General features: G+C 39.4%; 1 protein-coding gene across 2 annotated transcripts in view; it reads left to right on the top strand.

The window, feature by feature from the left end:
* Eml6 (EMAP like 6) overlaps positions 1-23512 on the top strand; it is a 306117-nt gene that overhangs the window by 152903 nt on the left and 129702 nt on the right. For both annotated transcript variants that reach the window (XM_087583666.1, NM_001446977.1), the window contains 2 exon segments: positions 19170-19371; positions 22289-22426. In XM_087583666.1, coding sequence (XP_087439792.1) covers positions 19170-19371; positions 22289-22426 — 340 coding nt within the window.

Here is a 23512-nt window from a genome sequence, read left to right as displayed (position 1 = left end):
AAAGGAAAAAATTTACCAAAATGAACTGTCAATTCTGAATATCTATGCTCCAAAGGCAAGGACACCTACATTCATAAAAGAAACTTTACTAGAGGGAAAGGGAATGACATTCGAAATGTAAACAAGAAATACTCAAGTTAATAAAAAAAAAAAAGAAACTTTACTAGAGCTCAAAGTGTACATTGCACCACACAAAATAATAGTGGTAAACTTCAACATCCCACTCTCAACAATGGACAGATCATGGAAACAGAAACTAAATGGAGACACAGTGAAACTAACAGAATGTATGAACAGATATATAGAATGTATTTAACAGATATATAGAAATTTCCAAAACCGGCCATATAATTGGTCACAAAACAGGCCTCAACAGATACAAGAAGATAGAAATAATCCCATGCATCCTATCAGACCATGGACTATGACTGGTCTTCAATAACAACAAAAACATCAGAAAGCTCACATACACATGGAAGTTCAACAATGCTCTACTCAATGATAACATGGTTAAGGAAGAAATAAAGAAATTAAAGACTTTTTAGAATTTAATAGAAAAAGGATGCACAGCATACCCAAACTCATGGGACACAATGAAAGCACTGCTAAAACGAAACCTCATAGCTCTGAGTGCCTCCAAAAAGAAATTGAAGAGAGCATACTGTAACAGCTTGATAACACACATGAAAGCTCTAGAAAAAAAGAAGCAAATTCACCCAAAAGGAGTAGTTGGCAGAAAATAATCAAACTCAGAGCTGAAACCAACCAATTAGAAACAAAAATAACCATACAAAGAATCAGCAAAACCAGGAACTGGTTCTGTGAGAAAATCAACAAGATAGTTAGACCCTTAGCCAGACTAACCAGTGGGCACAGAGACAGTATCCAAATAACAAAAATCAGAACTGAAAAGGGAGACATAACAACAGAAACTAAGGAAATTCAAAAATCATCAGATCCTACTACAAAGGCATGTACTCAACAAAACTAGAAAATCTGGGTGAAATGGACAATTTTCTATACAGATAACAGGTACCAAAATTAAATTGGGATCAGATGAACTATCTAAACAGTCCCATAGAATAGAAGAAATAGAAGCAGTCATTAAGTCTCCCAACCAAAAAAACCTAGGACCAGATGAGTTTAGTGGAGAATTGTCGTGGTAAATAATAAAAAAGGGCATGACTGGTTCCCTGGCGCAGTCACACTCTCACTGGTTCTGGCTCCAGTGGGCCATTGAAACTAATGCTAATTTATTTCAGCATCTCCACACTGTGCCCAATACTTTCTGACCAGCTGTCCAAGAGCCATTCCAATGCAGCACCCTGTCAGACTGTCCCGCCCTCACTCACAGCTCTCTTGACTGGTTTCCACCATGCTAGGCATACACATCCCAAGTCCATGGCAGGCCCAGTGAGTCATGCCACCATACACTCTCTTGAACTCAACTAAGTTGCCACATGAAAGATCACATTGATCGAATTAATAAGATATAATTTGCCCATCTAGATAACACGAAATCCTGTACCCACCTATCTCTTAAAAATAGTCATAACAACCTGTAACTATGCACAAAGAAGAATCTTAACATCTGCAGCCATGTTCTCTCCGCTGCTTTTTTTCTTAGCTCTGGCCTCCTCTGCCTCTCTAAAACTTTTCTCCTGGCCATCCTTCCTTCTTCTCCAATGACAGGCCTCATTATATCCTGACAAATTTATGTCACCTGCATAATGACATAAATTTGTTTTTATAGTTAGAAGGAGTGAGTACAGAGTTTATCCAAATCACATGGGATTTTCACCTGGGGTTCAGAACTTGGAAAGTTAGTCACTGACTCCAAGTAGAGAGTGATAATTGCCAGTTATAAAGTTATTATAAAATAGAAGTCTGTACACCAGGCAAAGTGAATACAGACATATATTATAGAACTTCTTAGTAAATAAAAGTCTGATGCTCCAGGTAGAGAGCTTATCAGATAAATTGATTTTGGGCTAAAATCTTAGTTTGACAAGTTGCTTACTTATTGGTATTGATATTAATAAAAAGTGATTAAATTTTTTTATTAATTAACCTGCTAATATCATATGGCTCAATGATGCTGGTTAGCAAGTGTTTGTGGTTAATTTCGATATTTACCACAACAGGAAGCTCATATTCTCTCAATGTGGGCTCCATGGGAATTTTGGGTTAATTTCCTGGCACAACAGATTAAAAAGCCTAAATAGGGTTATACAGAATTGTTTAGCTTGCTTCTTTTTAAAAAAATTGTTTTAATTTTCATAATGGGTATGATTTTGAGTCTTATTATATTATTTCTCTGGGAAAAAGTGCAAAATACAATCTTTTCTGGTTACAGACTAAAGAACATGGTATTTTGGGAGAAAGGTTTTGTCTTTGTGTCTTTAAAAAGGGTGATTAGGCTTTGGAAACCTTCCAGAGTTACACCAATTAGATTTGATAAAAGTAGACCTTCTGAAAAACTAAATTCAAGAGAATCAAACAAAAATATCTCAACTCTAAACTCTTGTTTTGAGAAATATATTGCAGAATGTACCTGCTTGGATTCCTGATCTCAAGGACTTTCAGCGGGGTCCAGTCAAGATACACATCAGGCTAAAAGATTTGTTCCATTTTCCCTACCCCCTAGCCCCCCAAAGATATTCCAACGTCTACTTACAACTTTGAGAAGTTATTGAGGGGTTGTCACCCCGATTTCTTAAAATTTGGGAGGCTTAAAGTGGTTATTCTAAGGTTGTCTTTCTAGAGAATATTGAAATGGTCATAACTCATTAGGAAGGAATCAGTTAGAATTGATTGCACAGCCATAATCTCATTTGATAGAAATTCTTATATTTGTTACTAAGCTAAAGTTATAGTCTTTTAAATTTGGTACAGAATTTATTTGATATAAGTTTAGATTTTCTTTGATTTTCTTATCAATTTAAAATTAATATTGTTACTCTTGCGTATAGGCATTTTGCCTATATAATACATTTAAGTATACAAGGCTTTATACCCAGTCCTTTATTCCTACTAAAAAATTAATCTGAGATGATTAAACATGTGAGTTAAGGGCCAGATAGAAAATTCATGGTTCAAAGTTTATTGTTAGAGTGCTTTCAAATTAATTTATTAAGATAACAGATGACATTCTAGATTACCTACGTAGTTAGATGGGTTTCAAAAATTTAAGAAATCCACAAAATCTGACATTTAATGTTATTTATCTTTTGTTGAGACATATCTGCTCCTAACAACTCACCTTTGGTGGATTCAAAAAAGAAACTGAACATCTCCATCTCCAGGTGATGTGATGTATTGTGACTAGACAGCCACTAACAAAGATTGCCTCAATTCATCTACAGACTAAATACTGTTCAGAAAAGGACACATTACAGAATAATTGACTGATAATTACTACCAAGCCAGAGTGATCTGCCCTTCAAAATTCTGTGTTTCAAAAGTCTGTCAGATGATCCTAGGCCAGAAGGCTGAAGCCTTTCTCTCATGTGTTGCTGACAGGGGACTGTACAAGTAATATTGTCTCTATAACCTGTCTCAGTTCTAGAAGCCATATTAGGCTTTCTATATTTACAGACATATTGGTGATTCTCAGATTTCTGACAGGGTTGAAGACTGATTATAGTCAGGCTGTTTAACTTTGAGAATACATATTTAATTAGATAGTTATCAGATAGTTTATAAGCTAGACAAGATATAACAAATTATAAGCCTTTTAAAACTTGGAATAGGTGGTTAAATGTGTTGTTAAACTAAGAAAATGTTGGACTTAGTGTTAGTAGTATATTTTATACTTTTAAATTACAAAATAATAATAGTTGTGCTTAGCTTATATTGGAGAAAAGTTTTTTTTAATTAGGCAGGATTAAGTATAGGTTGATGTCATTATGCAGGTGAAGGCAGATACAGAATAGAATGAGGCCTGTCATTGGACAAGAAGGAAGGATAGCTGGGAGAAAAAGTTTTAGAGAGGCAAAGGAGGCCAGAACTAAGAAAAAAAGCAGCGGAGAGAACATAGCTGCAGATGTTAAGATTCTTCTTTGTGCATAATTACAAGGTTGTTATGTCTATTCTTAAGAGATAGGTGTGTACATCATTTTGTGTTATCTAGATGAGCAAATTATATCTTATCAATTTGATCAATGTGTTCGTTCATGTGGCAACTTAATTGAGTTCAGGAGAGTGTAGGTAGGCTTCATCCCAAGGATGCAAGGATGGTTCAATATGCAAAAATCCATCAAAAATCCAATATCCAAAAATTTGCTATATAAAAAAACTCAAAGGAAAAAAATGATCATTTCATTAGATGCATTTGACAAAATTCAATACCCCTTTATGATAAAAGTCCTGGAAAGATCAGGAATTCAAGGCCCATAACTAAATATAGTAAAAGCAGTATACAGCAAACCAGTATCCAACATTAAACTAAATGGAGAGAAACTTGAAGCAATCCCTTTAAAATCAGGGACTAGACAAGGCTGCCCACTCCCTCCCTACCTATTCAATATAGTGCTTGAAGTCCTAGCCAGAGCAATTCAACAACAACAATAACAAAAAAGGCAATCAAAGAAATACAAATCTGAAAGGTAGAAGTCAAAATATCACTATTTGCAGATGATATGATAGTATACTTAAGTGACTCCAAAACTTTCACCAGAGAACTCCTACAGCTGATAAACAACTTGAGCAAAGTGGCTGAATATAAGATTCACTCAAACAAATCAGTAGCCTTTCTATACTCAAAGGATAAATGGACTGAGAAAGACATTATAGAAAGAACAACCTTCACAATAGCCACAAATAATATTAAAATACCTCAGTATAACTCTAACTAATCAAGTGAAAGATCTGTATGACAAGAACTTCAAGTTTCTGAAGAAAGGAATTGAAGAAGGTCTCAAAAGATGGAAAGGGAGACACCGCCGGAACCTGAAGGAAACAGACCGGATAAACAGTTCTCTGCACCCAAATCCCGTGGGAGGGAGAGCTAAACCTTCAGAGAGGCGGACAAGCCTGGGAAACCAGAAGAGACTGCACTCTGCACACATCCAGACGCCAGAGGAAAACACCAAACGCCATCTGGAACCCTGGTGCATGGAGGCTCCCGGAAAGAGCGGCTCAGATCTTCCCGGTTGCTGCCACAGCGGAGAGGACTTAGGCAGTACCCCACGAGCAAACTTGAGCCTTGGAACCGCAGGTAGGACCAACTTTTCCCCTGCAAGAAACCTGCCTGGTGAACTCAGGACACACAGAGGCAAAATTCCTCTAGGACCGGGCACTTCCTGTGTTTACTGGAAGTCCCACACCCGCGGATCCCGGCCCGCAGCAGCTCTCTGCTCCCAAACCCCGTGAGAGAACTCACTGCCTGATCAGGTGGGCACTCCTGAGGCTGCAGAGCAGAGGAGACCACCAACACTGCCCACCCCTGCCCACATCCCTGGCCCAAAAGGCAACTGTATAAGGCCTCTGGGTTCCCGTAGGGGAGGGCCCAGGAGTGGCAGGACCCCTGTGCCTGAGACACCGCCGGAACCTGAAGGAAACAGACCGGATAAACAGTTCTCTGCACCCAAATCCCGTGGGAGGGAGAGCTAAACCTTCAGAGAGGCAGACACGCCTGGGAAACCAGAAGAGACTGCACTCTGCGCACATCCAGACGCCAGAGGAAAACACCAAACGCCATCTGGAACCCTGGTGCACGGAGGCTCCCGGAAAGAGCGGCGCAGATCTTCCCGGTTGCTGCCGCCACGGAGAGGACTTAGGCAGTACCCCACGAGCAAACTTGAGCCTTGGAACCACAGGTAGGACCAACTTTTCCCCTGCAAGAAACCTGCCTGGTGAACTCAAGACACAGGCCCACAGGAACAGCTGAAGACCTGTAGAGAGGAAAAACTACACGCCCGAAAGCAGAACACTCTGTCCCCATAACTGGCTGAAAGAAAACAGGAAAACAGGTCTACAGCACTCCTGACACACAGGCTTATAGGACAGTCTAGCCACGGTCAGAAATAGCAGAACAAAGTAACACTAGAGATAATCTGATGGCGAGAGGCAAGCGCAGGAACCCAAGCAACAGAAACCAAGACTACATGGCATCATCGGAGCCCAATTCTCCCACCTAAATAAACATGGAATATCCAAACACACCAGAAAAGCAAGATCTAGTTTCAAAATCGTATTTGATCATGATGCTGGAGGACTTCAAGAAAGACGTGGAGAACTCCCTTAGAGAACAAGTAGAAGCCTACAGAGAGGAATTGCAAAAATGCCTGAAAGAATTCCAGGAAAACATAAATAAACAAGTAGAAACCCATAGAGAGGAGACACAAAAATCCCTGAAAGAATTCCAGGAAAACACAATCAAACAGTTGAAGGAATTAAAAATGGAAATAGAAGCAATCAAGAAAGAACACATGGAAACAACCCTGGGCATAGAAAATCAAAAGAAAAGACAAGGAGCTGTAGATACAAGCTTCACCAACAGAATACAAGAGATGGAAGAGAGAATCTCGGGAGCAGAAGATTCCATAGAAATCATTGACTCAACTGTCAAAGATAATGTAAAGCAGAAAAAGCTACTGGTCCAAAACATACAGGAAATCCAGGACTCAATGAGAAGACCAAACCTAAGGATAATAGGTATAGAAGAAAGTGAAGACTCCCAGCTCAAAGGACCAGTAAATATCTTCAACAAAATCATAGAAGAAAACTTCCCTAACCTAAAAAAAGAGATACCCATAGACATACAAGAAGCCTACAGAACTCCAAATAGATTGGACCAGAAAAGAAACACCTCCCGTCACATAATAGTCAAAACACCAAACGCACAAAATAAAGAAAGAATATTAAAAGCAGTAAGGGAAAAAGGTCAAGTAATATATAAAGGCAGACCTATCAGAATCACACCAGACTTTTCGCCAGAAACTATGAAGGCCAGAAGATCCTGGACAGATGTCATACAGACCCTAAGAGAACACAAATGCCAGCCCAGGTTACTGTATCCTGCAAAACTCTCAATTAACATAGATGGAGAAACCAAGATATTCCATGACAAAACCAAATTTACACAATAACTTTCTACAAATCCAGCACTACAAAGGATAATAAAGGGTAAAGCCCAACATAAGGAGGCAAGCTATACCCTAGAAGAAGCAAGAAACTAATCATCTTGGCAACAAAACAAAGAGAAGAAAAGCACACAAACATAACCTCACATCCAAATATGAATATAACAGGAAGCAATAATCACTATTCCTTAATATCTCTCAACATCAATGGCCTCAACTCCCCAATAAAAAGACATAGATTAACAAACTGGATACGCAATGAGGACCCTGCATTCTGCTGCCTACAGGAAACACACCTCAGAGACAAAGACAGACATTACCTCAGAGTGAAAGGCTGGAAAACAACTTTCCAAGCAAATGGTCAGAAGAAGCAAGCTGGAGTAGCCATTCTAATATCAAATAAAATCAATTTTCAATTAAAAGTCATCAAAAAAGATAAGGAAGGACACTTCATATTCATCAAAGGAAAAATCCACCAAGATGAACTCTCAATCCTCATCTTCGGTTGGTTTATATACAAGTGTGCAATTTCTAGTCTTGAAAGTAAAATGATGCTATCTGGTGCTGGATAGAGGAGCCTTATTTTTTATTATGGCAGCTTGCTATTTTTGTAACATGGTGATTTGGTTGAACACAATAAAGTACAGTAGTAACTGATCTCCCCTTCTTCCTGGATGAGTGAGGAGATGATTAAATGTTGATGTCAGCATCCTTGAGCATATTCAGATGAGCTTCTGCTTCTGTTGAAAAGGATGCTGTGTTTGACTGTGGTCCGAAGCTTTGAAGCACTACTTGGCATCTCCTTCCTTGGAGGTCTCACTGTTTAAACATAACAGATTTGATAGCTTGTTGGTAAGGTGAGGTCCAGCTTGTCTCCACTAGGTCATCTTCATGTGAATCCGGTGGTTATACGGTTTTGTTTTAGGGATATTTCATTTTTTTAATAACGGTTTTAGCTGACATTCATGGAGAGAATGAATCCTTAGAACTGTGCCACTAGTGAAAGGAAATCCTGTCTAGAGTATGTTTCTTTACAAAGCTGTGTCACACCATCCTTTGGGCCCTCTGCTGGAAAAGTAGAATCAAGTCTCAAATAATGCCTTTTAAATTGTATCCTCTAGTATTATAGATGTAGGACAGTACTGTATCATACCTCTGTGGATGTAAAATAGCTTGTACCTGCTTTATGATACGTAGTAGTGACCGTGCTTTATCAGAGCTGTTTTTAATGATGTTGCTCAGAATGTTTTCTTTCCAGATGATGATTGAGAAGCTAATTTTAAAAAAAAAATGGTGCCAGGTACCACAAGAGTAACAGAACTGTGCTGTTTTCTCGGGTTTTGTTTTTTTTACTTTTTTTTTTTTAATGGAGTGTGCTGGATGTCTCTACAGTTTTGTTCAGATGACTGCAGAACCTGGAAAAGCTGTTGCTGCTGTTGATGCATAACACACTGCTATTATTGGTCTTTTTATATAAATATAAATATATATATACAGATATATAATTTGAATTTTTTGAAACTTTAGCTGTGCTGTCAACTTTGGAAAAAAGTATCCCCGTTTACTGTGTTGAGTTGGCACTGTACAGAAATTAACAGCCATATTGGTCTAGAAATGTTGAACTTAAGTTTTTTCCATTTGTACAGGGGTAACACACTGTATTAAATATGTAAGGTCTTATCTACGTGGGTTTGATTACAAAAACTAATAAAGTATTCTCTAAATTCAAAAAAATAAATAAATAGCATAAATCAAAAAAAGTGGTCAAAACAATACGAAATTAGACATTCTGTGACTTTCACTAATGGACGTATTATTGCTTATTCTATTTATGTAACGGTGATGCTGACATAGGTAAAAATAAAACCTCTACAATAAAAAAAAAGATGGAAAGATCTCCTATGCTCATGGATTGGCAGGATTAATATATTAAAGATGGCCATCTTGCCAAAAGCAATCTACAGATTCAATGCAATCCCCACCAAAATTCCAACTAATTTCTTCATAGAGTTAGAAAGCAATTTGCAAATTCATTTGGAATAACAAAAAAAACCAATGATAGTGAAAACTATTCTCAACAATAAAAAAATACTCTGTCGGAATCACCATGCCTGATCTCAAGCTGTAATACAGAGCAATGGTGATGAAAACTGCATGGTATTGGTACAGAGACAGGCCGATAGATCAATGGAATAAAATTGAAGACACAGAAATGAACCCACACACCTATGGTCACTTGATCTTTGACAAAGGAGCTAAAACCATCCAATGGAAAAAATACAGCATTTTCAACGAATGGTGTTGGTTCAACTGGTGGTCAGCATGTAGAAGAATGCAAACCAAACCATTCTTATAGCCTTGTACAAAGCTCAAGTTCAAGAGAATCAAAGACCTCCACATAAAATCAGATACAATGAAACTAATAGAAGAGAATGTGAGGAAGAGCCTGGAATGTATAGGCACTGGGGAAATTTTCCTGAACAGAACACCAATGACTTATGCTCTAAGATCAAGAATCAACAAATGGGACTTTATAAAATTGCAAAGCTTCTGTCTTTGTGTTTTATTGCTGTGAACAGACACCATGACCAATGTAAGTTTTATAAAGGATAATCCTTAATTGGGGCTGGCTTACAGGTTCAGAGGTTCATTCCATTATCATCAAGGTTGGAGCATGGCAGCATCACAGCATCGCAACATCTAGGCAGGCATGGTGCAGGAGGAGCTGAGTTCTACATCTTCATCCAAAGGAAGCCACGAATAGACTGAGCATCCTCAGGCAGCTAGGAGGAGGGTCTCCAAGCCCATGCCCACAATGACATACTTCTTCCAACAAGGCCATACCTTCTAATAGTGCCACTCCCTGGGCCAAGCATATGCAAACCATCACAGCTTCTGTAAGGCAAAGGGTAATATTTAATACATACAAAGAACTCAAGAAGTTAGACTCCCAAGAATCAACTAATACTATTAAAAATGGGCTAAAGAGCTAAAAAAGAATTCTCAACTGAGGAATATGGAATGGCTGAGAAGCACCTAAAGAAATGTTCAGCATCCCTAGTCATCAGGGAAATGCAAATAAAAAAAACCCCTGAGATTTCCACCTCACCCCAGTCAGAATGGCTAAGATCAGAACTCTGGCGACAGTAGATGCTGGCAAGGATGTGGAGAAAGAGGAACATTCCTCCAGTGTTGGTGGGATTGCAAGCTAGTACAACTACTCTGGAAAGCAGTCTGGAGGTTCCTCAGAAAATTGGACAGTGTACTACCTGAGGACCCAGCTATACCTCTCCTGGGCATATACCCAAAAGATGCTCCAATATATAACAAGGACACATGTTCCATTATGTTCATAGCAGGCTTATTTATAATAGCCAGAAATAGGAAACAACCCAGATGTCCTTCAACAGAAGAAAGGATACAGAAAATGTGGTACATTTACACAATGGACTACTACTCAGCTATTAAAAACAATGACTACATGAAATTCTTGGGCAAATGGATGGAGCTAGAAATATCCTGAGTGAGGTAATCCAGTCACAAAAGAACACATTATATGAACTCACTAATAAGTGAATATTAGCCCAAAAGCTTGGAATACCTAAGAAAATTTCACAGATCATATGATCCTCAAGAAAAAGGAAGACCAAAATGTGGATCCTTCATTCCTTTTTAGAAGGATAAGCAAAATACTAACAGGAGGAATTACAGGGACAAAGTGGAGCAGGGACTGAAGAAAAGGTCATCCAGATACTGCCCCAACCTGGTGATCCATCCCATATTCTACCTCCAAACCCAATCACTATTGGTGATGCCAAGAATTGTTTGCTGACAGGAGCCAGATATGAGTGTCTTCTGAGAGGCTCTGCCAGAGTCCTACTGATACAGATGAGGATGACTGCAGCTAACCATTGAATTCAATGGAGAGGTTAGAGAAAAGTCTGAAAGAGCTGAAGGGGTTTGCAATACCATAGGAAGAACAACAATATCAACCAACCAGACCCCACTAGAGGTTCCAGGGACTAAACTATCAACCTATGGAGGTACCCATGACTCCAGTCACATATGTAGCAGAAGATGGCATTGTTCAGCATCAATAGGAAGAAAAACCCTTGGTCCTGTGAAGGCTTGTTTCCCCGGTGTTTGGGAAGGTCTGGGCATTGAGGTAGGAGTGGGTGGATGGGAGTGGGAGTATTCTCATAGAAGCATGGGAGCAGGGAGGGGGTATGGGATAGGGGAGAAAGGAGATAACATTTGAAATGTAAATACCTAAAATATCCAAGAAAAATAAAATTTAAAAAGAGGGCATCTGATGTAGCTTTTGTAGTATTGAAAAAACTTTCACTTATCAATTAAATCACAAGATTGGCAAGCACTACAAGAGGGCATCAGATCCCATTACAGATGGTTGTGAGTCACCATGTGGTTGCTGGGATTTGAACTCAGGAACTCTGGAAGAGCAGTCAGTGCTCTTAATCACTGAGCTATCTCTCCAGCCCTTTTTGAAACTTTTTGATATAATTATTTATTAGATCTTTCAGCATAATAAAACTATTTTTAGAAATGTGTATTTTTTAAATATTAAACTTAATTGTTTTTACCGCTTCCTTTTTCTTTCAAAGAGATTTAAATTAGATGACAAATTACATGATCTTCATTATTATAGTCTAAAATATGTATCATATATAATATATGTATATACTACTTCTGACCCTCATAGAGCAATGTATTGACCTCTAGGCGTCTGACTAATCAGGTCTAAAGCAGGAGTGAATCCTGTGTCTAGAGCTTCTGGTGCAGTACAGCACAGATGTGAAGGGAACTGAGGTTGCAGAGTATATTACAGACTTTTTTCTGGAGAGTTAGGAAAATGAAATTTCCTTGTCTTTCTAACTCAGCTGTGAAACAATTCACTGCATACATCAATACATAACAAACTCAGTTAGGAATTGAGTGGACCAAAGAAGCCAGAGTTCATGGAGGGTCAGGTTTCTTTTTCCTTTTTTTTCTTTTTTAAATTTTAATTATTTTATTTATTAACATTCCACCAGTTGCCCCACTTGGCCAGTCCTCTTCTTCTAACCATGTGCCGGGGGTGGGGATGAGGGTCAGGAGTGGGGGTGGAAGTGGGAGTGGGGGTGTGGCACAGACAAGCCCATGTATTTCTTGGTTGGCTTAGTCTCTGGGAGCTCTGAGGGATCTGGGTTAGTTAACACTCTTGTTGTTCTTATGAGGTGGTAATCCCCCTCAGCTCCTTCAGTCCTTTCCCAGTCTCTTCCATAGGTGTTACTAACCTCAATCTAATGGTTGACCATAAGTATCTATATTTGTCTCGGTCAGCTGCTGCTAGGGACTCTCAGAGGACAACCATGCCGGGCTCCTGTCTGAAAGCACAATATGGCATCAGTAATTGTGTCAGAGTTTGGGGTGCATGGGATGGATCCCAAGCTGGGTTAGTCACTGGGAATCCTTTCTCTCAGTCTCTGCTCTATTTTTGTCCCTCCATTTCCTTTAGACTGAAGCAATTTTGGGTCAAAAAGTTGGAAGGTGGGTGGGTGGTTCCTTGCCTCAACTGGGGGCCACGTCTATCTACTGGAGGTGGTCTCTTCAGGCTCCATCTCCCCACTGTTGGGCATTTGGCTAATGTCATCACCATTGAGTCCTGGTAGCCTCTTCCATCCAAGGCCTCTGAGATTTTCTAGGAGTTCCCCCCTCCCCAACCCCACACTGCTGCATATTTCAATTCACCCTGCTGGTCCTCTGGACTTCTCTCCTGTCTCCCATCCCTCATACATGATTCTGCCTCTGTTTTCCCCTCCCCATCCCCTCTCCCGCCCATGGAAGAGTCCCTCTCCTCCTCAGCCTCCCATAATACTTTCATATGAGTTATCCTCCTTCCTGTTAAGCTTCCTACAGTCTGTAAGTTGTCTCATAGATGTTCTGAACATTTTGGCTAATAACCACTTACCAGTGAGTGGGTTACCTCACACAGGGATGATATTTTCTAGTTCCATCAATTTGCCTGCAAAATTCATGATGTCTTTGTTTTTAACAGCTAAGTAGTATTCCATTGTGTAAATGACCCATATTTTCTTATATATTCTTCAGTAGAGGAACATCTGGGTTGTTTCCAGGTTCTGGCTTTGACAAATAAGGCTGCTATGAACATAGTGGAACATGTGTCCTTGTGGTATAGTGGAGCATCTTTTGGGTATATTACCAGAAGTGGTATAGGATCGGTCTTCAGGTAGATCTATTTCTGTTTCTCTGAGGAACACCCAGATTGATTTCCAGAGTGGTTGTACCAGTTTGCAATTCCACCAGCAATGGAAGAGTGTTCCTCTTTCTCCACATTCTTGCCAACATGTACTATCTATGGAGTTCTTGGTCTTAGACATTCTGATTGGTGTGAAGTGGACTCTCAGGATCATTTTGATTTGCATTTTTTCTGATGACCAAGGATGTTGAACATTTGTTTAAGTGCTTTTCAGCCATTTGGTATTCCTCTGTTGAGAATTCTCTGTTTAGCTCTGTACCCCATTTTTTAATTGGGTTATTTGGTTTTCTGGAGACTGACTTCTTGATTACTTTGTATATTTTGGATATTAGACCTCCATTGGATGTAGGGTTAGTGAAGATCTTTCCCAATCAGTAGGTTTCCATTTTGTCCTGTTGACAGTGTCCGTTGCTTTTCAGTTTCATGATGTTCTATTTGTCAATTGTTGTTCTTATAGCCTGAGCCATTGGTGTTCTGTTCAGGGAGTTTTCCCCTGTGCCATTGCATTTGAGGCTATTTCCCACTTTCTCTTCTATTAAATTCACTGTATCTGGTTTTATGTAGATGTCCTTGATCCACTTGAACTCGAGCTTTATACAAGGTGATAAATATGGATCAGTTTGGATTCTTCTATATGTAGACTGCCAGTTACACCACCACCATTTGTTGAAGATGCTTTCTTTTTTCCCACTGTATGGCTTTGGTTTCTTTGTCAAAGATCAAGTGTCCATGGGTGTGTGGATTCATTTCTGGGTCAATCCTTTTCCATTGATCTACCTGTCTGTCTCTGTACCAACAGCATGTGCTTTTTACCACTATTGCTTTGTAGTACAACTTGAGGTCAAGGATAGTCATTCCCCCAGAAGTTCTTTTATTATTGAGAATTGTTTTTGCTATCCTGGGCTTTTTATTTTTCCATATGAAATTGAGAATTGCTCTTTCCATATCTGTAAAGAATTGTGTTGGAATTTTGATGTGGATTGCATTGAATCTATAGATTGGTTTTGGTAAAATGGCACTTTTATTATGTTAATCCTACAGATCCATGAGCATAGGAGATCTTTCCATATTCTGAGGTCTTTTTTCTTTCTTCAGGGACTTGAAATTCTTGTCATATAGATCCTTCACTTGTTTGGTTAGGGTTACACCCAGATATGTTATATTTTGTGGCCATTGTGAAGGGTGTTGTTTCCCTATTTTCTTTCTCAGCCCATTTATCCTTTGTATAGTGGAAGGCTACTTATTTGTTTGAATTAATTTTATATAAAGCAATTTGCTGACGTTGTTTATCAGCTGTAGAAGTTCTCTGGTAGAAATTCTGTCATCTCGTATGTATACTATTATATCACCCTGACTAATTTTTTTCCAATTTGTATCCCTTTGGTGTCTTTTGGTTATCTAAATAGGCAGTCTTGTCTTGTCCCTGATTTTAGTGGGATTGCTTCAAGTTTCTCTCCACTAAATTTGATGCTGGCTGTTGATTTGCTGTATATTGCTTTTATTATGTTTAGGTATGTGCTGTGAATTCCTGATCTAATATTTTTAACATGAAGGGATGTTAAGTTTTGTCAAATGCTTTTTCAGCATCTTATAAGATGATTATGCAACTTTTGAGTTTGTTTACAAGGTGGATTACATTCATGGATTTTCATATATTGAACCATCCTTGCATCTTTAAGATGAAGCCTATTTGATCATGGTGAATGATGGCTTTGATGTGTTCTTGGATTCTGTTTGCTAGAGTTTTATTAGTATTTTTATATAGATATTCATAAGTGAAATTGATAAAAAAAAGTCCTTCTGTTTGTATTTTGGGCAGTAGTTTGAGACGTATTGGTATTAGATCTTTTTGAAGTTCTGGTAGAATTCTGCACTAAAACCATCTGGCCCTGCCTTTTTTTTTTTGGATGGGAGGTTGTTAATGACTGCTTCTATTTCCTTAGGGGTAATGGGACTGTTTATATAGTTTACTTGATCTTGATTTAACTTTTGTATGTGATATCTGTCAAGAACATCATCCATTTCATCTAGATTTTCCAGTTTTGTTGAGTACAGGGTTTTGTATTAAGAGCTGACGAGTCTTTTAATTTCCTCAGTGTCTGTATCCCTTTTCATTTCTGATTTTGTTGATTTGGATACTGTCTCTGTGCCCTTTAGTTAGTCTGGCTAAGAGTTTATCTTGTTGATTTTCTAAAGAATCAGCTCTTGGTTTTATTGATTCTTTGTATCATTCTCTTTGTTTCTAATTGGTTGATTTAGGCCCTGAGTTTGACCATTTCCTACTCTCTACTCATCTTGGGTGTGTTTGCTCCTTTTTGCACTAGAGCTTTCAGGTGTGCTGTTACTTGCTAGTGTAGGATCTCTTCAATTTTTCTATGAAGGAATTTAGTGCTATAAAATTTTTCTCTTGGCACTGCTTTCTTTGTGTCCCATAAGTTTGGGAATGCTGTGTCTTCATTTTCATTGAATTTGAAAGTCTTTAATTTTTTTCTTTGTTTCTTCTCTGACCAAATTATTGTCGAGTAGAGAATTGTTCAGTTTACATGTGTATGTGGGGTTTCTGTTGTTTTTTATTGTTATTGAAGTCTAGCCTTAGTCTGTGGTGATCTGATAGGATGCACAGGTTATTTCAATCTTCTTGTATCAGTTGAGGCTTGTTTTGTATTTGATTATATGATCAATTTTGGAGAAAATATCATGATGTGTTGAGAAGAAGGTATATTCTCTTCTTTTGGGTGAAATGTTTTATAGATATCTGCTAAATCCATTTGGCTCATAACTTTTATTAGTTTCACTGTGTTTAGTTTCTGTTTCAATGACCTGTCCATTCATGAGAGTGGAGTGTTGAATTCTCCCAAAATTATTATGTGGGGTTCAATGTGTGTTTTGAGCTTTATTAAAGTTTCTTTTATAAATGTGTGTGCCCTTGCATTTGGGTCATAGATGTTCTGAATTGAGACTTCATCTTGATGGAATTTTCCTTTTATGAGTATGAACTGTTCTTACCCATCTCTCTTAATAACTTTTGATTAAAAGTCTATATTATTGGATACTAGAATACTCCATCTTGTTTGTTGGGACTATTTGCTTGGAAAACTTTTTTCTGGCCTTTTACTTTGAGGTTATTTCTGTCTTTGTCACTGAGGTGTGTTTCTTGTATGCAGCCAAATGCTGGTTCCTGCTTGCATATCCAGTCTGTTAGCCTATGTATTTTTATTAGGGAATAGAGTCCATTAATGCTGAGAGATATTAAAGACCAGTGACTGTTGTTGTTGGAGGTGATATTTATGTGTGCTTTTCTTCTTTTGTGTTTGTTGTGAGATGATTAATTTCTTGTGTTTTCTTGGGCATAGGCAGTCTCCTTGCATTGGAGTTTTACTTCTAGTAACCTCTGTAGGCCTGCATTAGTAGATAGATATTGTTTAAATTTGATTTAGTCATGGAATAGCTTGGTTTTTCCATCCATGATGATTGAGTGTTTGGTATGGTATAGTAATCTGAGCTGGCATTTGTATTCTCTTAGGGTCTGCATGACCTCTGTCCAGGCTGTTTTGACTTTTAGTGTCTCTGTTGTTAAGTCTGGTGTGATTCTGATAGGTCTGCCTTTATATGTTACTTGGCATTTTCCCCTTACAGTTTTTTTTTTTTATTAACTTGAGTATTTCTTATATACATTTCGAGTGTTATTCCCTTTTCCGGTATCCGGGCAAACATCCCCCTCCCCCCCCCCTTCCTTATGGGTGTTCCCCTCCCAACCTTCCCCCCCTTGCCGCCCTCCCCCCACAGTCTAGTTCACTGGGGGTTCAGTCTTAGCAGGACCCAGGGCTTCCCCTTCCACTGGTGCTCTTACTAGGATATTCATTGCTACCTATGAAGTCAGAGTCCAGGGTCAGTCCATGTATAGTCTTTAGGTAGTGGCTTAGTCCCTGGAAGCTCTGGTTGCTTGGCATTATTGTACATATGGGGTCTCGAGCCCCTTCAAGCTCTTCCAGTTCTTTCTCTGATTCCTTCAACGGGGGTCCTATTCTCAGTTCAGTGGTTTGCTGCTGGCATTCACCTCTGTATTTGCTGTATTCTGGCTGTGTCTCTCAGGAGCGATCTACATCCGGCTCCTGTCAGTCTGCACTTCTTTGCTTCATCCATCTTGTCTAATTGAGTGGCTGTATATGTATGGGCCACATGTGGGGCAGACTCTGAATGGGTGTTCCTTCAGTCTCTGTTTTAATCTTTGCCTCTCTCTTCCCTGCCCCCCTTACAGTTTTTAATATTCTTTATTGTTCTGTGCATTTAATGTTTTGATTGTTATGTGATGAGAGGATTTTCTTTTCTGACCCAATCTATTTGGTATTTTGTAGGCTTCTTGCACTTTTATGGCCATCTCTTACTTTCAGGTGGGGAAGTTTATTTCTATGATTTTGTTGAAGATGTTTTCTGGTCTGTTGAACTGGGAATCTTCAATCTCTTCTATGTCTGTTATTCTTAGGTTTTAGTCTTTTCATTGTGTCCTGAATTTCCTGGATGTTTTAGGTTAGGAAGTTTTTACACTTTGTATTTTCTTTGACTGATGTGTTAATATTATCTATGGTGTCTTCTATACCTCCTGATCTCTTTCCTAAGTTTTTCATCTTTAGTGTTGCCTCCGTACATGATTTCTTTATTGTTTCTATTTCCTTTTTAGGTCTTAGACCATTTTGTTCAATTCCTTCACCTGTTTGATCATGTTTTCCTGTATTTCTTTAAGGGATTTATTTATTCCCTCTTTAAGGTCTTCTACTGTGTTTTCCTGTTATTTCTTTAAGTGAATTATTTATATCCTCCTTAAAGGCCTCTATTATCTTCATGGGATGGGCCTTTATGTCAGCATTTTGCTTTTCAGGTGTGTTGGGGTATCTAGGGCTTGCTGTGGTAGGAGAACTGGGTTCTGGTGGTGCCAAAATATATTTATTTCTGTTGCTTATGCTCTCACTCTTGCTTCTTGGCATCTGGTTATCTCTAGTGTTAACTGGATGTCTCTGACTGGAGCCTGCCTCCTTGGAGGCAAGTAGCACTTTGTGACATGGGTTAGAACAGGCCTCCTGGGAGGCAGGCTGTTCAGTCTCTTGTTAGGGGAACCTCCTGTGTCCCTGGTTAGAATAGTCTCCTGTGTAACTAGGTTAGGGCAGTCCTCTGGTGACCTGGTTATGACAGACCTCCTGAGAGATAGGCAGATTGTGTCCCTGGTTATGGAAGACCTCCTGAGAGACTGGTAGAGTGTGGGGATGTGAAAGAGGAGGAGGCATACTGATCTGCTCTGGTGGAGGTGTAGACTGGAAGAGAGATGGGGTTTGCACAGAGGGGAGGGTTCCCCTGTCTGCTGGGCTCCATGGGGGTCCCAGCTTGGGCAGTTATTTGGGCAGGGGTCTCACCTGTATCCCTGGTTACAGTAGATCTCCTGAGAGACCTGCAAACTGTGGAGTGGATAGAGGGACAGATATGTCAATCTGCCTCAGTAGAGGTGCAGACAGGAATGGAGATGAGGTTCACTGAGGGTCAGTTTTCATAATGTCTGATTGCTCTACTATTTTAGATGTAGTTCTTAAATTAAGCAGTAAAAACATATAGTTTTCCTGAATAAGACATGGTGTTCACTGTAGCAACAACATTCAACTTGCAAAAGCACCATCGACTAACAGGTGGAATGGATTCTACACCTTTGGGCCTTGCACAAATGTGTGGCATCAGATGCTAGCTTAGTGAAAGGTACTCACTTTGGGTGCTGGTTTTGTGTGTAGATGGTGTGAATAAATGCTTTCTTTGCTCTTCATCAGGCCTCTCTATTCGGAGTGTGTGCTGGAAAGCTGACCGCCTTCTAGCAGGAACCCAGGACAGTGAGATATTTGAAGTCATTGTTCGAGAGCGGGATAAGCCAATGCTCATCCTTCAGGGCCACTGCGAGGGGGAACTCTGGGCTCTGGCCTTGCACCCTAAGAAGCCTCTGGCTGTGACAGGCAGTGATGACCGCTCTGTCAGGTGAGGCTCCATTATACCCTCATGGACTTCCTGGGGGGTCACATTTCTTTTGCTCAAATATGTTTGCGGTTTAAGGATAAACCACAGCATAGGCACACACACTTTCTAAATGGAAGCTAGGGTGTTTAGCTAGCTGTTAGTTGGCTTCTTAGCATGTTGTTATCTTTTTTGGCTCCATTTAAAGTCATGAAAATCTTTTCAAAAATGAAAATGTGTGAGTACCACTTAGACTGTCTTCCAGTTGTCTTTTTAGTTCAAGAGAAGAGCCCAACACACTACTCTCTGGTAAGACAAGATTTCTTTCCCATTCATGTACTTGCCCTCCTGTAGGGGGATTGCTAGGTCATTTTAGTATTTAATTAGCGACTTTCATTCTTCATAAGACCTTCAGCCCTGATTTTAAAGTTGTCTTCAACACATGAGGTAATTATTTCTTTTTTGTAAATTCTGAAACTGGAATTTAAACATTGTCATCAAACAAAGAAGAATGTTAATTTCTGAGACAATGTTCAGACTTGAATGGTTCTCTATTCTTTAAAAGTACAATATTGGGTAAAATCATCAAATTAAGCAAGCCTCCAGTATCCTGACAACTGTTACATTCATTTCAGACTGCAATGTGTTTAATAAACTTAAAGCACTCAACAACAAGGAAGATTGAGAGTAATCATCTATTGATGGATTATTGTTTCTATTATTCTTTAGAAAACTATGAAACTATAGAACCATGTAAACTATGATAAAGGCCCCTGCTTTTCCCCCACTTACTCTATAGGTTCATGTAGTTCTCAAAGCATGAGATGCTCAATTCCATGTTTTAGTTCCTACCAAATGTATAAACCTCATTAATTTCAGCCTGGGTAGAAATAGTTATTCATAGGCAACATGAATGTTTAGTTGCCATATACATCTCTTGACTTTGTTTTCATGTTTTTTTGTTACTCTGAGCACCTTCAAAGCAGCCAAAACAGTGCCCAAAATTAACCAAGTTCCTGTGACCAGTTCTTACCCATCCAAGGGAAAGAGTTCATGAAAGTCCTTGATTTTTATATTTTAGTGTTAATTCTCAGAGTTATAAACATGGCTGAGGAACTCCAGCTGGCGGAATCTGTAGTACTCTTTTTTTCGGCAATTAGTTTGATGAAACATCTGAGTGTATTTTTGCAGAACTTTGAAGTAAGAAGGGTAGAATCCATGCTTTCTAGAGATAAACTTAGAAGCTTTAGGGAGACAGTACAACTGACTAGAGAGTAGCATTGTCTCGTCCTGCTGAAGGAAAATTTACATTGTTTAAAAATAGCATAAGGCTGAAGATGGCACGGTGTCATGAAAAATGGATGAAGTTTTGAGAGACTATCCTCAGCTTTGGGCTGAAGACTGAAGGTTTCCTGAGGGACTAGACAGGCACTCACCACGAAGCTCCTCACCCTTCCAGATGGCTGAGTGCACTTAAGGAAACTGCTACTTGGTACTTACATTTGTTTCAGAACTGCACATTCTTGGTCCTTCTAGCAGACATTGTGTGTAAACAGAAGACCATCTTAAGAAAGCCTTCACAGGGCCAGATAAATAACTCAGCAAGTAGAGACATCTGCTATCAGTTCTGATGACCTGCTCAGTGCTTAGAAGCCACATGGAGGAAGGCAAGAATCAATTCAGCATGTATCATCACTGTCGTCATCATCATCATCACCACCACCACCACTATCACAACCACCATCATAAAATAATCCCTTACAGAGATCAAAGGCCACAACTACAACTAACACAAAAGCTGTTATTTGCATATTGTACATACTTCCTCTGGGTTCACTGAACTTGGGGTAGCTGGGTTAAATGTCTGGAGCTAGGAACCCTACAGTAGTTTTGCCCAAAGCTCTGTGAACTGTGCTTTGCCTCCACCAGAAGCTGTACTTTTTTGCTACCAGCAGCAGGAAGGATTGATCTATAAATAGTGGGCCATCAGTACAGGTCTGGGACTTTCAAATGATAACCATGAGTAAATTCTAGGGCTGTCCAAGAGATATCACTGTTCTCATATCAGATACCTCCTCTCACACCCCAGGGAAGCCAGCAAATGTGATGTGTGTCTCTGTCTACATATGCTTAAGTACCATCTACTTGGAACTTTTTATGAATGTGTAAGTGAAACTAACGGTGTCCTGGCAGCTATTTTGTTAACTTGACTCAGGCTATGGAGAGGAAGGAGCCTCAATTGAGAACATGCCTCCATAGGATTCAGCTATAAGGTGTTTTCTTAATTAGTGATGTATTAGTGATCCAGGCCAAGGAGGGTGCTGCTATCCTTGGGCTGGTGGTCCTGGGTTCTATAAGAAAACAGGCTGAGCAGCCTATGTAAGCGGGCCAGTAAGCAGCCCCCCTCCATGGCCTCTACATCAGCTCCTGCTTGCAGGTTTCTGCCCTGCTTCGGTTCCTATCCTGACTCCCTTCAGTGATGGACAGTGATGTGGAACAAACTGAACAAACCCTTTCCTCTCCAAGTTTCTTTGGTTGTGGTGTTTCATCACAGCAATAGTAACCCCCCTAATTAAGACACAGCACTATCAGTTCCTGCTCTTGAAGCACGGTTAACAGACATTGGCATAAATACCGGACAACTCTAATTTTCAAAAAGAAGACATTTTGCAAAGTAGTGTTATATCTTCTGGTCTGTGGGTCTCAAAATCTTGGTAAATGTAATTTCACCTCATATTTCTTGCTGAGTTTTTCAAATGATAAAAGTGGCCCAAAGATAGACAAAACACTTTTCACAGGTTTTCTAACAGGCCCTGGTGAAGGATGCGGGTGTGAGGTTACCATGTTCTTTACTGTTGTCAGTGTGAAGAGCAGGCTTTCCTCCCCTGGGCTGGCAGATAGCTGACAGGTTGATTTGGTCTTCATTCTGCTCTCTTCTTAGGCTGTGGAGTTTGGCAGACCATGCTTTGATTGCCCGCTGCAATATGGAGGAAGCAGTCCGTAGTGTATCCTTCAGCCCAGATGGATCTCAGTTGGCCCTGGGCATGAAAGACGGCTCTTTCATCGTCCTCCGAGTCAGGTACATTCAATACTGAAAATCTGAGATGTTCCTTTGTTAAAAATTAAAGAGTATCCTGGTCATAAAATATGTCAGGCTGTTAGGAAATCCCTTACCTGTGATTCTAAAATCCAAAACACTGAAAATTCAGATGTCTTTAGTAAACTATTTGGAGGTAGAACCAAATCCAGGGACCTGATGTGAGTTTGGATAGCCTTCAGTCTCTTCATGGAAATAATGTGTTGTTTGCTTTACTGCAAATAAATACTGCTTTTCGTGGAAGATGCTACCCCAGCCAGTACATTTAGAAACTCCTTAAAACAGTCTACATGAACCTTTCTAAAATCTAAGTGACCTCCAAAGGACATCTGAACCCAAGGACTTGAAATGGGAGGTTGTGAGCTCTGTAGTTAAGCCAGAAAACAAGGAAGAAATAATAACACAGCACCCAGTGGTGTTAATTATTATAAGTAAAACTTGAATCAAATTCATGTGCATGTAACTGGTATAGAACTGGAGTATTTCCTGCTTGTTGATCGTATACTGTTTATGCTGGACAAAACCCGCCATTTACCTCTGGAATTCCTCTGAATGGACTAGTTTTTCTCTTGGATTATCACTTTTGTAATTACAGCAAAGAAATACAGCTGTAAATTGAATGCTACATGTTTTATATTGAAAAAATTTTTGTATAGTGTTGAGTTCTTTTAGGACAATTTATTACTCTGAATTCTCATTATCACCCACACACAACTCATTACCAAATTAATGAACAATGTTTCTGCTCTCTGCTGAGTGATTGATAACGTAACTAACTAGCAAATCTCCTTTTTGATAGAGTGCTCAAGTGCAAATGAAAGAAAACTGCATATGTATTTTATGTTGTAGAGTGTAGCATAGTGCTGTGATAAATGATGGCAGGAATGGGTGGTCACAGGAAAGCAAGGCCTGTGTTGTGTTGGATGCACTCTGTTTTAGAGTTGATGACCTTCACTGGCTCAGGGGACCTGCAAGTCACAATCCTGTCTCTAGTTAGGGGAAAGCAGCCCCAGTGAGCTTTCAGATATGAGCAGAAATTAATCTTAACAGAATTTGGTCAATTTTATG

This window comes from Rattus norvegicus, chromosome 14 (assembly GCF_021556685.1).
Source record: "Rattus norvegicus strain SHRSP/BbbUtx chromosome 14, alternate assembly SHRSP_T2T, whole genome shotgun sequence".
Lineage (NCBI taxonomy): Eukaryota > Metazoa > Chordata > Mammalia > Rodentia > Muridae > Rattus > Rattus norvegicus.
The sequence above is the reverse complement of the archived record's forward strand: the minus strand, read 5'-3'. Positions and strand labels throughout refer to the sequence as shown.